Here is a 17,700-nt window from a genome sequence, read left to right on the forward strand (position 1 = left end):
GGTTAAGATCCACCATGCACCACGTTACTGTAATGAATATACATTAACCATGTAAAAAGAATGCAAAAATATTCAAGGAATTTGGAGAAACTTTAAGAAATTGTCATGTGTTTGATCTGTCTAAACACCATGTAATGTATGAAGTAATTTGCAGTATATATTTTTTTCTTAAAATAAGTTAATTATACTATTGAAGTATGATTGGAGGCTAATTTGTAAGGGTGGTTTATGGGCAGGCCGAAGTTGGCCCCTAGGTTGTCCATCCCGAACTAGGAAATTTTTCAGAGCTACTCAATAATACACCAATCTGCGTGTCTGTGTTTCTCTCTCCCCAGCTGGCTCTGCCACTGAGGGTTAGTCCATGTTAACTCTAATATGGTTCTGACAGGCAACCGAATAAGGCTCTGGGCCTATCTAATGCACTGCAGTGACACATCATTAAGTTTAGGCTATGTTCACACAGCATTTTTTGAGGAGAAAATAGACATATTTTAAAAAATACGGCCATGAGTAATGATCATTATGTGCCCAACATGAGAAGGTGGCATACCATCACAAGGGGGCATCCTCTTTGTCTAGAGGAAAAAAAGGTTTCACCATCATCGTAGACAGGAGTTTTTTGGAACTCTCTGCCACATGATGTAGTCATGGCTGATTTATTAAATAAGTTCAAGTAAGGCCTGGATGCTTTTCTCCATAAATATATTATAACAAATTGTGGGCATGTCATGAATGGAACTTTGGCGCAGTCCTCGGTGCGTAAGGTACGACCGAGACTGTGATTTTGGCCATAATCTTGCATTTATTCTGTGTTTTGTTTGCCTTGTTTTTGCCCTGTCTGAACTGTGTCTTATTTCTTCTGGTCTGCTAATTGTTTTCCCTGCCCCACCCGTGTCTGTGCTGCTAAGTTTCCTCTGGTCATGTAACAGTTAACCTGCCTTGCCTCAGTGATTGACAGCTGGTCCCTCCTATCATCTTCTGTATTTGGTTCCTGGTCTCCTATTTTAGTTAGCTGTTTCTGCCTGTGCCTTGCCGGTTATTGACTTAGTCTCTGCCTGCTTGTGTGTTCTGTTTTCTGGTTTCTCCTGATTCCTGCTTTGTATCTCTGACCTCCCTTGCTTGCTGCCTGCCCCTGATCATATTGCCTGTTTTCTGACTACACTTTTGGATCCAATTTTGTACTTTTGCCTCCAGACTGTTGTGACCCGGATTGCTGACTATTCTTATTGTGTTTGTTCGTTTTGTCTTGTCTATTGTTTCACGTATCCAGGCCAGGGATCGCCGCCAAGTTGTCAGCTGCCATTTTAGGGCAGATTGCGGCAATTAGGTAGGGACAGTGGGCGGGGCTGAGCTCAGGGCTCACTGTCTCTGTGTGTTTGGTGTGACTGGTTCTGAAAGGGCATTAGATTTCCTGTGATAGAATGTTGATCCAGGGATTTATTCTGATTACCATATTGGAGCCAGTGGGAAATTATTCTCCCTCTGATGGGGTAATTGGCATCTGCCTCATGAGGGTTTCTGCTTTCCTCTGAATCAACACAGTCAGATTACAGGTTGAACTTTATGGACCCTTGTCTTTTTCAACCTTATTAACTATATAACTATTTATGGCCATAATTATCAAAACATAACAGTATTTCCACCTAAAAAAACAGAGTGTGAATAGACATACTGGCTAAAATTCTTTATAGGTCTTCATCTTGTGTTAAGAAAAACTAGCACGAACATACACACAAATATGCACGAACACTGTTTGAAATCAATTCTTAGCTCACTGCGATTGTGTAATAAAGGCAAAAGAAATGTACAAGCTGCATACAGATACAGAACTAAGGCATATCATATTGGCAATTAGTAAAACTGAAAATTATTATTTTCACTATCAGTATAAAAAAGTTGAGTTCTACGTGCAGCTTTAATAATTTTGGATATCTAGGTGTACATATTTTCACTGTTGGTACACCTACAAATTCCAAAAGGAAACTAATTTCATTTGGTAACCATAAGGTGGGAGCTCAAATTGTTATTAGAAACGCCTATAACTCAAACCATAGAATAAATACAAATTTTCAGTTATATTAAATATCCTTTATTAATGCATTATCCAAGTTTAAAATACACCCCTAAAAACTATATATACTGTATATAGTTATATTGTACAAATAGGAAAAAGTGTCAGAAAAATTACAGAAATAATTAGGTTTTTAGTAACATGATTCAAAACAAATCTATTAACTGAACACTGGTCCGTTGTAATAATGAGTAATAATATAGGGAAGCAATTCAAGGTGAGGGACAATAATGAAGGGAAGTACCAATTAAAATACAAATTACAAAAGTGGAATTGCAAAGCATTAGCTGCAGTACTATGATAATAAATATGGCACAAGCAGGTAGGTACAAAAATCCAAAGCACTCACCGGATCAAGTGCTTTGATCAAGTGATCCGGTGAGTGCTTTGGATTTTTGTACCTATTTTGTACCAATTTAGCCTGCTACAGCGCTTCTTCTTCTGCCTGATGATAATAAATATATTGCACAATAAAGCAGCACTGGCAACAAATAAAGTAAATAACCCTGCATGTCCAACACCGCAAACCCCATTACCCATGCAACAAACAGGAATCAACCGCCCCGTTTACCATGTGCGCCTCTACACACGTTTCGCTTGCTCGCTTTATCAAGAGGCCTCTTGATAAAGCGAGCAAGTGAGCCGTGCGTGTATTTTAAAGTTGGGTAATGCATTAATAAAAGATATTTAATATAACTGAAAATTTTTATTTATCTATGATGAGAGTTATAAATGTTTCTAATATTTTCAATGTTGTTTACCCTGCCAAAAAGAAGCTCTTGTGATGGTTTTATAACATCACACTCAAAAATGAGGACTATATACTGTACTATATATCAAGTAATTTTGTATTTTAGGATTAGTAGTTTAATGCCATTATATTCAATTATATTAATACTTATTTATAATTACTGTTGAAGTTGACTTAAAAAAATGTAATGACAATCTGGTATCATGGGAAGAATATGGTCAAGTTAGAAGTTAGAATCAAGTAAAACACTATGCCAGTTGGCAGTATCTAAGGCTACCTTTGGGATTTCACGAGAGCTTGCAGAGAAGGCAGATTTGACTTTGGCTGCTAAGGATGCAAGTTTTGTCCATGGAGGCGGGTGACAGACTCATGGTACCAGGAAGACAAGGTTGCAAACAAACCAAGATACCCAGGACTGTGTTGTTTGTGTAAGGATAAAAACAATACCAGCAATGGTATCTTCACTATGATATCGTAACAAATTCCTGATTGCCATGTTTATCTGAAGCAGTACCATCTCCCCCCCCCAAAAAAAAAAAAAAAAAAAAAAGAAACATAGGAAAATAAATACTAAGCCTTATTAGTCTATTCTCTTACTGTAGGAACATTCTTTAAACTCTGCTAGTCCTGCCCCGGTCTACACAGCAAAGTTTAAAAAGTAAACTGGAAACAACAGGTATCTTCAGCTTATTATGCCTTGTAAAGTGTGAAAGAAGAATTCAAAGTAGATAGTCAAATAAAATCAAGAAACAAGGAAAGCAAAAAGTTTGTAATAAAAACATAAATTTAACTATATGTGATTTTCTTATGTTACAGACCATTTACATCCATGATCAGGAGAAGAATACATATGCAAATTAAGCAAAAAGTAGAGTTTTACAGTTACTCACCTGTACAGAACCGTTAGCCACTTTTAGAGTTTCACTTCCAAGTCCAGAATCATCGGCATCAATAAGATTTTCCACAGGAACATTCTGATTTGGTGTCATATAGGCAAAGTCATTCTCAGTAGAGTCCAATGCCACACATACATTGTATGAGTAGGGAAGGGTTAATGTTCCATTTATATTCTGACTTAACATTCTAGGATCAACTGGTGGATACAGATTAGAACTTAGAGCTCCAAGCATTGGAAGTGGTTTGGATTTTTTATACTTTGATATAATGACCAACAAAACAGTTATAATAAATAGTAAGGAAATGACAGCGAGTCCGATCACTAAGTATAGCTGTAGATTAGATTGCTGTTCTTCCTCAGTGACTTTATTCTGAAATTTTGGGGCCACTTGTTGGAAATTATTTCCAATAACAAGATTAATGGTGACGGAAGATGAAAGACAGGGGTCTCCACTATCCTTCACTATCACTGTGACCTTATGGTTTAATGTATCCTTCTCTTGAAAGATTCGGGATGTCCTTATTTCACCAGTGTGCTGGCTGATTGTAAAGTATGGTGACTCCAATACTGGCCGACAATGATAAGATAGCAAAGCATTATGTCCAGCATCAGCATCCACTGCCACCACCTTGGTTACCAAAGATCCTGGCTCTGAGGAGAAAGGGACCATCTCAAACATAGTTGATCCATCACTTTCTGCAGATGGATACAAGATTTGGGGGGCATTGTCATTCTGATCCACTATACGGATTGTTAGTGTTGTATTGCTGCTCAATGACGGAGACCCATTGTCTCTTGCTGACACTTGTATTAGAAACTCATTCTGTTGCTCATAATCAAATGATCTCTGAGCGTAGAGAACTCCAGTCTCTATATTTATGGACAGGTAAGCCGTCACTGGAAGATCTGTATCCACATTGGAAATGGAATAAATTATTTTAGCGTTGTCTCCGGTGTCCAGATCAATGGCCTGGATACTGTATATTGAGGCTCCTGGTAAATTGTTCTCTTGTACATAAGCAAAATATTTTGATTTCTTAAACAATGGCGGGTTATCATTAACATCTGAAATATCCAAGGTGATTGTTCTTCTACTGGAAAGTGGAGGAGATCCTCTGTCAGTGGCTAAAATGGTGATATTGTAGGAAGATGCTTTTTCTCTGTCCAATGGACCAGCAGTGATGACTCTATAATAACCGGCAGATGATATTAAATTAAATGGAACATCACCTATAAGTTTACAGTCCACTTCTCCATTTACCCCAGAATCCTGATCATTGACTTTAATCAGTACGATTATCGTTCCAGGTGCAGCGTCCTCAGGAATAGGAGTAGAGAATGAGGTGATAGATATGTCAGGAGCATTGTCATTCTCATCTATTACCTCTATTAATACTTTACAATGAGCTACAAGGCCTCCACCATCATTTGCCTGAACCGATAATTCATAGTTTTGCATCACTTCAAAGTCCAATTTACTATGTGTTTTAAAGTCCCCGGTCACAGGGTTGATGCTGAATGTTCCCGTATGATGGACATTTCCTGATGTTTTACTGAAGGAATATGTGACCTGTCCATTGACCCCTTCATCCTTGTCTGTGGAGTTCACAGTGAGTATTGTTGTATTCACTGGAGTATTCTCATTGACACTGACTTTATATACTGACTGGGTGAATATTGGGAAATTATCATTAACATCGGTAACAATGATCCTTATTAAAGCAGTTCCAGATCTCATAGGTTTTCCTCCATCCATAGCTGTTAGTATGAGCTCATGAAGACTCTGGGTCTCTCTATCTAATGGTTTCTCTAGGACAAGCTCTAGAAATGTGCTGCCATCTGGATTGGTGTCTTCACTCAGTGTAAAATACTGGTTGTCACTGAGCTTATATGACTGTACAGAATTAGAGCCAGTGTCTGGATCTTCTGCAGCTCGTAAAGCAAATCTGGTGCCTGCGGATGTTAATTCAATTGTCCCTATACTAAATACATCAGGGTAGAATGCAGGAGAATTATCATTTATATCCTGAATTTCTATTTTGACACTGAAAACATTTAAAGGATTTTCAGTAAGAGCATCAAAGACTAAAATGCAAGAGGCTGCTGCCCCACACAATGTCTCCCTGTCTATCCTGTCCTTAATATATAAATTTCCATTATCTAGACTTATATAAAAATATCTTTCTGAAACATCTGATACAATCCTCAGTTTTCTAGATGAGAGCTGCTTAATATCTAATCCAAGGTCATCTGCAATATTTGCTATAACAGAGTCTTTCCTCATTTCTTCTACAATGGAATAATGAATCTGACCAGAGACTGAATGACACAGCCAGGAAAATAAGATAGAAATGGTTACTTGCCATCTGAGTCCTTTGTGTATCTTTGGAACAAGCTTCTTCTCAGTCATTCTCAAAATATATTTGCTGTAAAATAATCCACTTGACTGTTTGTAATCCACTGGTAAATCAAGAAAAATAATCCACTTGTTTTATAAAACATAAAGGAAAAATCCAGTGTTTGCTTCAGAGAAGATATAGAATATGGCTGTGCCTCTTCTTCCAGATCTATAATGTGTATGAGTGAGGAAAATACCAGTATGTCTCTAGTTTTCCATTTCTCTCCTTATTGGTTAAACAGCGGCGCTCAGAGGAAAAATTGAGGAATTGCAGTCCTGAGTTTCTGTATTAACAGCAAGTATATGTTTTTCTTTTGAAATCTTTTAGATAGTTACAATTTAAAACTTTTACCCAAATAATCTAAAATGTAATTATTTTTTTTTCAAATGTTTCTAATTGCTGAGCAGATTTAAGGATATTTGAAGGGAAAATATTAAATTTAGTACTTGCCTTTAAATGAAATTCAAATTGAAATATAAACCTTAACCAAGTTGTTACTGTTAAAGCATTTTTTTTTCTTTCTTTTTTTTTTAAATATTGATATTGCATCATTTTTATTAAAACAGTGATAACCGATCTATAGACGTCCATTACTTATATTAGGCATGACTTATCCACATTATATACTGGGGACCTGAGCCAGCACTCTTACTTTACTATCACCAGATACACCAGTATGTCCCTTCCAAAAATACATATAATCTTGTAAAGTCACACGTCTGTAATGTTACAAACACACAACAAGCTCCTGATCAAGTTATCATGTAGAATACTAAAAGTCGTTAAAGCAATGACTAAATAATTCTAATCGAAAGACAATAACAGTCACTTATATTATCTCATATGTAATAGTCATGCAGATATAAAGTTTTTTTCATCCTACTGAAAGCACACATGATATCGTATTATATCATCACTAGTTCTACAAAATGACAATTTATTTTCGAATATAAATTAAAACATAAATATATAGGAAGATATAGATTCCCTGAAATAAATATTTTCTAGTCACGTAATAAATAGATTGAACATTTATTCAGAAGTGAAGTTACAAAAAAAAAAGAACAATAAAAGAATTAATGAATAAAGAAATAAGAAATTTATGGCCGAGAACATTAGCGAGAGGTACCTACTTACTATTCTCAAGTTAGGGCTTTAAAGGAAAATTTTTAGCTAAACATCTGTGGTAGCAATATTGTGTTAACATCTACCACCTTAGATGTGCACAGGTTAGGTGTACAAGTACAAAGTACAGTGAACCCTTCTATGTACTAGGATAGAGAGGATTGCGAGGTTATTGTAGTTTGAACTTTTAATTGAAGGGCCCGGCCCAGAGTGGAGTCTGTGCATCGACCTCACTTAAGAACTGTATATGTTTATTATTATTATTATTATTATTATTATTATTATTATTATTATTATTTTTATGAAATTACAAGCTATGGAGCAGTAGGAGTGTCCTCTCCTATTGCTGTTACCTATGTCAATGTAAATTGGCTATTTCTGTGAGTGCTTTAGGCTGAAGTCACACACAGTTGGTTAAGATCCACCATGCACCACGTTACTGTAATGGATATACATTAACCATGTACAAAGAATAAAAAAAATTTCTAGGAATTTGGAGGAACTTTAAGAAATTGTCATGTGTTTGATCTGTCTAAACACCATGTAGTGTATGAAGTAATTAGCAGTATATGTTTTTTCTTAAAATAAGTTAATTATACTAATGAAGTGTGATTGGAGGCTAATTTGTAAGGGTGGTTTATGGGCAGGCCAAAGTTGGCCCCTAGGTTGTCCATCCCGAACTAGGAAATTTTTCAGAGCCACTCAATAATACACCAATCTGCGTGTCTGTGTTTCTCTCTCCCCAGCTGGCTCTGCCACTGAGGGTTAGTTCATGTTAACTATAATTTGGTTCTGACAGGCAACCGAATAAGGCTCTGGGCCTATCTAATGCACTGCAGCGACACATCATTAAGTTTTACACACAACATTTTTTGAGGAGAAAATACAGACATATTTTGAAAAATACGACCATAAGTAATGATCATTATGTGCCCACCATGACAAGGTGGCATACCATCACAGTGGGGCATCCTCCATGTCTAGAGAAATAAAAGGTTTCACCGTCATCGTAGACAGGAGTACTTTGGAACTCTCTGCCACATGATGTTGTCATGGTTGATTTATTAAATAAGTTCAAGTAAGGCCTGGATGCTTTTCTCCATAAATATATTATAACAAATTATGGGCATTAGATTTCCTGTGATAGAACATTGATCCAGGGATTTATTCTGATTTCCATATTGGAGCCAGGAAGACATTTTTCTCCCTGTGATGGGGTAATTGGCATCTGCCTCATGAGGCTTTCTGCTTTCCTCTGAATCAACACAATCTGATTACAGGTTGAACTTGATGGACCCTTGTCCTTTTCAACCTTATTAACTATACAACTATTTTTGGCTGTAATTATCAAAACATAGCTGCCTTTCCACCTAAAAAAAAACATAGTGTGAAAATAGCCATACTGGCTAGAATTCTTTATAGGAAACTATAAAGAAAAACTAGCACGAACACGAACACGCATGAACACTGAATTCTTAGCTCATTATGATTGTGTAATAAAGACAAAAGAAATTTACAAGCTGCATAAAGATACAGGACTGAAGCATATCATATTGGCAATTAGTAAAACTGAAAATTTTTAATTTTTATCAGTAAAAAAAAGTTGAGTTGTACGTGCAGGATTAATAATGTTGTATATCTAGGCATACTAAAAGATTTCAAGTTGACATATTTTCACTGTTGTTTACCCTGTCAAAAAGAAGCTCTTGTGATGTTTTTTTGACATCACACTCAAAAAATGAGGACTATATACTTTACTGTATACTATATATCAAGTAATTTAGTATTTTAGGATTAGTAGTTTAATGCCATTATATTCAATTATATTAATACTTTTTTATAATTACTGTTGAAGCTCATTTAAAAAAAATGTTTGACAATCTGGTATCATGGGAAGAATATGGTCAAGTTAGAAACAAGTACAAAACTATGCCAGTTGGCAGCATCTAAGGCTACCTTTGGGTTTTCACGAGAGCTTGCAGAGAAGGCAGATTTGACTTGGCTGTTAAGGATGCAAGTTTTGTCCATGGAGGCGGGTGACAGACTCATGGTGCAAGGAAAACAAGGTTGCAAACAAACCAAGATACCCAGGACTTAAAGGAGAGTACTGGACAACACAGATAAACCAACAAACAGTGGGTTAAAGAATAATCAGAAAAGAGCCCTAAGCTTAAAGTGACTCTGTACCCACAATCTGAAACCCTCAAAGCACTTGTACCTTCGGATAACTGCTTTTATTCCAAGATCTGTCCAGCAGTCCGTTTGGCAGGTGATGCAGTTATTGTCCAAAAAACAACTTTTAAACTTACAACCCCGTGCCCTACGGGAGTGTCTGTGCCCTAACTTTGCACCACCCCTTCGTCCCTCCTCCCCACCCTCTTCATCATTAGGAATGCCACTGGAACATTCTCTCCATTCTGAACATTGCACAGGTCCTTAACAATCCAGCCCATGTGCCGGGCTAAACAGGTGGGGAATAGGAGGCAATCTGCCTGTAGCACAAAATACACAAACCTTAAAGCAGACCTAATAGCAAAGTGACCAAGCCAGGTAACTCAGAAGAAGCAATGACAGAGTATCAGTACATCACTTACATCTTGTGCCCTGGTGCATGACTGGACACCGATTCAGATCCCTTATTGAGGATTGGCAATCCAGCGCTGTATGATCTGTACTTTTATTTCTGTTTCTATAGCTTATTTAAATAACTTATAACTAGAACCTCTTTCTACGACAACTTAACATTTGATTAATTTTATTTACTTTGTTTCTTAAAATCTCTTATAAGAAGCTTTGTTGACTTCATGGCTACACAAGGCTCTACTATATCTGTGCCCTTACGAACAAAATGATACCTATAATCCACCATAGACCATAAGATGTTCAAAATAATCATTTTAACCACCTTTAGCTACTAAAAATTTGATGTGCTGGAAAGTATGTAATATAATGTATGCTATAACAATAGGGAGATACAGTATACAATGGAGATTGTACAAAGGTTTGACCTTGTCTGTCCATTTGAATGGCCAACAAATACTACATTGCTTCCCACAGCTATTCCCTGCAATTACAGTAACTCACCAGGTTCTTCACTAGGATATCATAACAGATTTCTGATTGTCATGTTTATCTAAAGCTCTTGTTGACATACAGTACCGTCTCATAACAGAGAAACCAAGGAAAAACAGAGGAAGATAAATACTAAGTCTTATTAGTCCATTCTCTTACTGTAGGAACATTCTTCGAACTCTGCTAGCTCTGTTCCACTCTACACAGCAAAGTTTAAAGGTAAATAGCTTATTATGTCTTGTATAGTTTAAGGCTATGTTCACACTACATAAAAGTACGGCCGTTGACACTTTTACCGCTGTGGAACAATGCCTGTTGTTCTATGGGATCCCGGGTGGAGCGTACACACATCGTGTGCGCTCCGGACGGGATCCCATACGCCGCTGCAAGCAACTGACATGTCGGTTTTCTGCGGCCGAGAAGCTCTGATGGGAAGCTCTGATGCGGACGCGCGCTGAGGCGCCCGCATCAGAGCTCTGCGACCAGAAAGATCATCCGGCCGAGATGATCCGGCCAGAGAGCGGCCATTCCGTGAACCGGCTGGGGTCACGGAACGGCCAGTCTCCTACGTAGTGTGAACCTAGCCTAAAAAGAGAATTCATAGTAGATTGTTAAAATCAAAGAAGAAATGAAAAAAGTTCATAATAAAAACATAAATTTAACTATAAGTGATTTTCTTTTGATGCACACCTTTCGCGTCCAAGGTCAGGAACAGAATATGGCTATGTTCACACAACATCCTAAAAAGGAAAAAAGGCGTCCGCTTTTAGTGTTTAAAAAGACGTCCTTTATTGTATCATTTTAATATGCTTGACTAAAATGCATTGAAGTCTATGGAATAACGGACATCTTTTTCACATATTGTATTGAATGCATCCACCTCAAAAGATGTCCGTTATTCAATACAACGTGTGAAAAAGACATCTGTTATTCCATAGACTTCAATGCGTTTTAGTCAAGCATGTTAAAATGATGCAATAACTGACGTCTTTTTAAACATAAAAAACGGACGCCTTTTTCCTTTTTAGGACGTTGTCTGAACATAGCCTATATGTGTATTTAAGCGAAAAGTAGAGTTTTACAGTTACTCACCTGTATAGAACTGTTAGCAACGTTTAGGGTTTCATTTCCTAGTCCAGAATCATCGGCATCAATAAGATTTTCCACAGGAACATTCTGATTTGGTGTCATATAAGCAAAGTCATTCTCAGTAGAGTCCAATGCCACACATACATTGTATGAGTAGGGAAGGGTTAATGTTCCATTTATATTCTGACTTAACATTCTGGGATCAACTGGTGGATAAAGATTGGAACTTAGAGCTCCAAACATTGGAAGAGGTTTGGACTTTTTATACTTTGATATAATGACCAACAAAACAGTTATGATAAATAGTAAGGAAATGACAGCGAGTCCGATCACTAAGTATAGCTGTAGATTAGATTGCTGTTCTTCCTCAGTGACTTTATTCTGAAATTTAGGGGCAACTTGTTGGAAATTATTTCCAATAACAAGATTAATGGTGACGGAAGATGAAAGACAGGGGTCTCCACTATCCTTCACTATCACTGTGATCTTATGGTTTAAAGTATCCTTCTCTTGAAAGATTCGGGATGTCCTTATTTCACCAGTGTGCTGGCTGATTGTAAAGAATGGTGACTCCAATACTGGCCGAAAATGATACAATAGCAATGCATTATGTCCAGCATCAGCATCCACTGCCACCACCTTGGTTATCAAAGATCCTGGCTCTGAGGAAAAAGGGACCATCTCAAACATAGTTGATCCATCACTTTCTGCAGATGGATACAAGATTTGGGGGGCATTGTCATTCTGATCCACTATACGGATTGTTAGTGTTGTATTGCTGCTCAATGACGGAGACCCATTGTCTCTTGCTGACACTTGTATTAGAAACTCATTCTGTTGCTCATAATCGAATGATCTCTGAGCGTACATAACTCCAGTCTCTATATTTATGGACAGGTAAGCCGTCACTGGAAGATCTGTATCCACATTGGAAATGGAATAAATTATTTTAGCGTTGTCTCCGGTGTCCAGATCCATGGCCTGGATACTGTATATTGAGGCTCCTGGTAAATTGTTCTCTTGTACATAAGCAAAGTAACTTGATTTCTTAAACAATGGTGGGTTGTCATTAACATCTGAAATCTCCAGGGTGATTGTTCTTCTACTGGAAATTGGAGGAGATCCTCTGTCAGTGACTACAATAGTGATATTGTAGGAAGATACTTTTTCTCTGTCAAAAGGACCGGCAGTGACAACTCTGTAATAATCGGCAGATGATGATATTAAGTTAAAAGGAACGTCACCGATAAGTTTACAGTCCACTTCTCCATTTACCCCCGAATCCCGATCATTGACTTTAATCAGAGCAATTATTGTTTCAGGTGCAGCGTCCTCAGGTATAGGAGTAGAGAATGAGGTGATGGATATCTCAGGAGCATTGTCATTCTCATCTATTACCTCTACTAACACTTTACAACGAGCTACAAGGCCTCCGCCATCTTTAGCTTGCACAGATATTTCATAGTTTTGCATCACTTCAAAATCTAATTTGCTATATGTTTTAATGTCCCCAGTCACAGGGTTGATGCTGAATGTTCCCGAACGATGGAAATTCCCTGATGTTTTACTGAAGGAATATGTGACCTGTCCATTGACCCCTTCATCCTTGTCTGTGGAGGTCACAGTGAGTATTGTTGTATTCACTGGAGTATTCTCATTGACACTGACTTTATATACTGACTGGGTAAATATTGGGAAATTATCATTAACATCAGTAACAATGATACTTATTAAAGCAGTTCCAGATCTCATAGGTTTCCCTCCATCCATAGCTGTTAGTATGAGCTCATGAAGACTCTGGGTCTCTCTATCTAATGGTTTCTCTAGAACAAGCTCTATACATGTGCTGCCATCTGGATTGGTGTCTTCACTCAGTGTAAAATACTTGTTCTCACTGAGCTTATATGACTGTACAGAATTAGAGCCAATGTCTGGATCTTCTGCAGCTTGTAAAGAAAATCTGGTTCCTGAGGATGTTAATTCAATTGTCTCTATGCTGAATATATCAGGGTGAAATACTGGAGAATTATCATTTATATCCTGAATTTCTATATTGACAGTGAAAACATTTAAAGGATTTTCAGTGACAGCATCAAAGGCTAAATAGCAAGAGGCTGCTGCCCCACACAATGTCTCCCTGTCTATCCTGTCCTTAATATACAGATTTCCATTATCTAGACTTATATAAAAATATCTTTCTGAAACATCTGATACAATCCTCAGTTTTCTAGATGAGAGCTGCTTAATATCTAATCCAAGGTCATCTGCAATATTTGCTATAACAGAGTCTTTCCTCATTTCTTCTACAATGGAATAATGAATCTGACCAGAGACTGAATGACACAGCCAAGAAAATAAGATAGAAATGGTTACTTGCCATCTGAGTCCTTTGTGTATCTTTGGATTAAGCTTCTCAGTCATTCTCAAAATATTTTTCCTGGAAAATAATCCACTTGATTGTTTATAATCCACTGGCAAATTAAGAAAAGGTATCCACTTGTTTGTTAAAATAGAAAGGAAAAATCCAGTGTTTCTTGCAGAGAGGATATAGAATATGGCTGTGCCTCCTCTTCCAGATCTATAATGTGTATGAGTGAGGAAAATGCCAGTGGATTTCCTGTTCTGTATTTCTTCTTTTTGGTTAAACAGCGGCGCTCAGAGGTAAAACTGAGGAACTGCAGTGCTAAGCTATTCTATAAACAGTAAAATTTCAATTTGAGCCTGTCTTGTACTTTAAAATGTTTAAAAACATTAACATCAATATCTTTTAAAAAAAGAAATGTTATTGTTTTATTGGTTTTAGTATATTTCATAAGAAAATATCTGCAATTATTATTATATATATTTTTTTAATTTTGTAATGGTTTAAGCATTTACTCTTCAATCAGAGATATCTTTTTTTTTTTACTTTAACAACCTCAATTTATCATGAAAATTATAACCATAGGTCTATAGAGAGACATTACCAATGTCACTAAACAGTGTTTTACAATAAGTAATCCAGATCTAAGTATAATTGCAACCAAACATTTTCTTTGTAAGACTATTAAAGAAAATATTAGTAGTTTAGTGGGAATATTAGTAGGAATAGTGGAGAAGGAAGAAGCTGTCCATAGCAGTCAATTAGATTCCAGCTTTCAATTTTCATAAAGGCCTCTGAAAGCCAGATTCTGATTGGTTGTATGTGTCACTGATTTACTCTTCCTTTATACAAGGTTTCATAAATCTACCTTTTTAACTTTTAGAATATTTGGTAAGAGGACTGAAATATTACATAAATATCCATGTTTAACTCTCTTTTATTCTAGCTAAGAATTCTAATTTCTCATGATTTTTTTTTTCACATTACTGCAACATGTTAGCAAAACTCATAAAATAACAATTATTCTTTTTTTGAGTATACTAAGGAAATAGAAAAAAGGACACATCTATATATGCCAGCCATTCAAAAATACATGGTCACCTATATAATGCATTGACAAGTGGAATTAAAAGTAAAAGCATAACTTCCCGGTAGTGGTTTTCTATTCTTACATAGTTACATAGTTATTACGGTTGAAAAAAGACACATGTCCATCAAGTTCAACCAAGGAGGGGATGGATACAGGGAAGGGGGAGGGGTGATAGGTTCTATACATATGCACTTATATTATTTTGCTCTAAGAACTTGTCTAGGCCTGTTTTGAAGCCCTCTACTGTTTTTGCTGTGACCAGATCCTGTGGTAGACTGTGGTTAATAGGAGTATGGTGAGGTGGGACCCCCATTATTACATCCATTGTTCCTAATAGGCATATGTATAAAAGTTTTTTTTTACATCAAACAATTCTTTTAAGGCTTAGTTTACCAACTTTAAAAAGAAATGTGTCAGTCACTGTATTAAAAACTCTAATTTTGGAATTATCATTTTATAGTGTGTGCTCTAATGGCCACTTTAGCACAAACTTTAATAGTGTGTATAGTATAGTGCACTGTAGAGAAAATATTCTATAATGTATTTTCTAACTTATCTAAAGTACTTACAGTTATACTCAATGTAATGAAAAGATATTGATAGAGGTTGTGTATATGAATCAATTTCATTTCAGAAACTATGCTGAGGATGCTGAGTGAAAACCTATCCTAATAAAGGTTAGTAAAGGAGGTTGTCCAACATTTTTTTCCTTGTTGTAAAAGGGAATAATTTGTAATCGGTCCCTTTCCCACCTTTTTTCATCTATGTGTCCCCAGGCTTTTTGCATTTATGTTGATTACATAAAGAACTTCTGGGTCACAGGGGTCAGCAGTGACATCACAACTCTGCAAGCCTATAGCTCTACCACCTCACCTCTGAATTTAGCTCCACCCACTCTACCTATAGGCAGGAAATGTCTGTCTTCCTACAAGTGTATTTGAGCAGCATGGTGGCTCAGTGTCTGACAATTACTTATATTTTCAAATATACTAGTTTTTTCCCTTTTCAACTTTTTTCATGTTAGGAGTAGTAGTTCGGATTACATATACACTACAGAAGCCATAGACAGTAGGATTCTGTTACAAATTTACCTCAGCTATAGGTAGATATAATGGTGACTGACATGAGGTAATATATCATGTCTCACTTCCATATTACACACAGCAGCAGCACTGCCCTAACATTGTACATCTTTACAGCACAATAGTAACATATAGGTGGGCATTTATCAAAGCCTGTGCAGAGGAGCAGGGGAGGAGTTGCCCATAGCAACCAATCAGATTGCTTTTTTTCCCCTTCATTTTTAAAAAGGCATCTAAAAATGAAACCTAGAATCTGACTGGTTGCTATTGACAACCGTTTTCTTGTTCCTCTGCACAAGTTTTGATAAATCACCCACCACAGCTCCTTTCTTTATATAGCTCCAACCTATTCTGCCGTGTTGTACAGAGATTGCAGTCACTCGTTTTTGTTCCTGCCGCCAATACAGCTCTCAATGTTTTGTGATAAAATGCAAACATAAGAGGGCATATATGCAACTGTTATCCCAGGACCACAACACTACAAAGCAACATGGCTCACCCCTGTGTCCACCACAACATGGCTAACCTCTGTGTCAGCCACAACATGGCTAACCTCTGTGCCAGCCACCATATGGCTAACTTCTGTGCCCTCCACAACATGCCGAACCTCTGTGCCGGCCACCACATGGCTAACCTCTGTGCCAGCCATCACATGGCTAACCTCTGTGCCCCCCACAACATGGCTAATCTCTGTGCCAGCCACAACATAGCTATCAACTCCTGGTCTCCTCCATGTTATGCTGCCCTTACTGTGATTGGTTGCTGCGGGCAGATTTCACTAGTCTATATTTTACACCCTTTCATAAATCTCCCCCATCAATATAGCTTTAAAAATTAAGACAGCATGAATATATAAAGTAGGAAAACTAACTATCTTTGATTTGTCTACTTGGATCAATATTGCTAAAATTAAAGACTACCTCCTGGCTGAAGGGTCAGTCTGGGCTGGAGAGCTCTCTGGGGCCCAGAAAGACTGCTGGAAGATAACATTATTTGGAGTTGACTTTTGAGAATATCATTCGCTGCAAGAATCTATTTCTTATGAACTGACAAATACCTCTAAACCTGAAAATGTTTGGCGGCCCATAAAGGATGAATGCCAAGCAGGATGAGGTGTCCGCACAATCGGTGTGAGCGCACCATTCATTGGGATGATTGTATCCTCATTCTTGGGATCAGTGTTGGTCCAGGAGGTCAGATCCCCACCCATCAGTTTGTTATGCCCTATCCTTGAAATAGAGGAGAACAAGCTGGGATGGAAATACCCTTTTAAACCTTATTGATGATATGAGATGTTATATATTTTTCAACACATAAAATAATGGTCATGAGCATGTTACATATAGGTAGGACATAGCCCCTCTGTAATGCTTTACATTGCCGCTAATCACCCATTAAGTACTAATCACCAATCAAGTACCAATCACTAATAAAGTACTAATCTTCAATAAAGTAATTCATGAACAATACTCAAAATGTATTACCCTACAAAATTACAATTTAGATTAAGCTACAGTATGAAATATAAAATGGTGAAAAAGATGAAGGTAAGGCAAATCCTCGATAAATACACACATTATGATGAAACACATGATGCCAACACTGGAATTTTAACTAGGACTCTGGTCACATCTGGTATCTGGAGTCTTATGTTTTAGATATACACTCAAAAAGTTTGTGACGCATAGTAAAATATACCCTCAAGGCTCAATCCACCAAATAACGGCTTATAAAGCCCTCTTTTCTTTTTCTTTTTTACCA

General features: G+C 37.1%; 1 protein-coding gene across 10 annotated transcripts in view; it reads right to left on the reverse strand.

Moving 5' to 3' along the window:
* The window catches only part of LOC138791883 (protocadherin gamma-A4-like), a 255,016-nt gene that overhangs the window by 181,531 nt on the left and 55,785 nt on the right, over positions 1–17,700 (reverse strand). Inside the window, exon 1 of one of the 10 annotated variants that reach the window (XM_069969345.1) lies at positions 11,409–13,694. The exons of 8 other annotated variants lie outside the window; for them this stretch is intronic. In XM_069969345.1, coding sequence (XP_069825446.1) covers positions 11,409–13,175 — 1,767 coding nt within the window. In that variant the 5' untranslated portion in view covers positions 13,176–13,694. Of the gene's footprint in view, positions 1–3,712; positions 6,274–11,408; positions 13,695–17,700 lie in introns of those variants that run through there. One more of the 10 variants, XM_069969267.1, reaches the window with a different exon arrangement.

Source organism: Dendropsophus ebraccatus, chromosome 1, assembly GCF_027789765.1.
Source record: "Dendropsophus ebraccatus isolate aDenEbr1 chromosome 1, aDenEbr1.pat, whole genome shotgun sequence".
NCBI classification, from domain to species: Eukaryota; Metazoa; Chordata; class Amphibia; order Anura; family Hylidae; genus Dendropsophus; species Dendropsophus ebraccatus.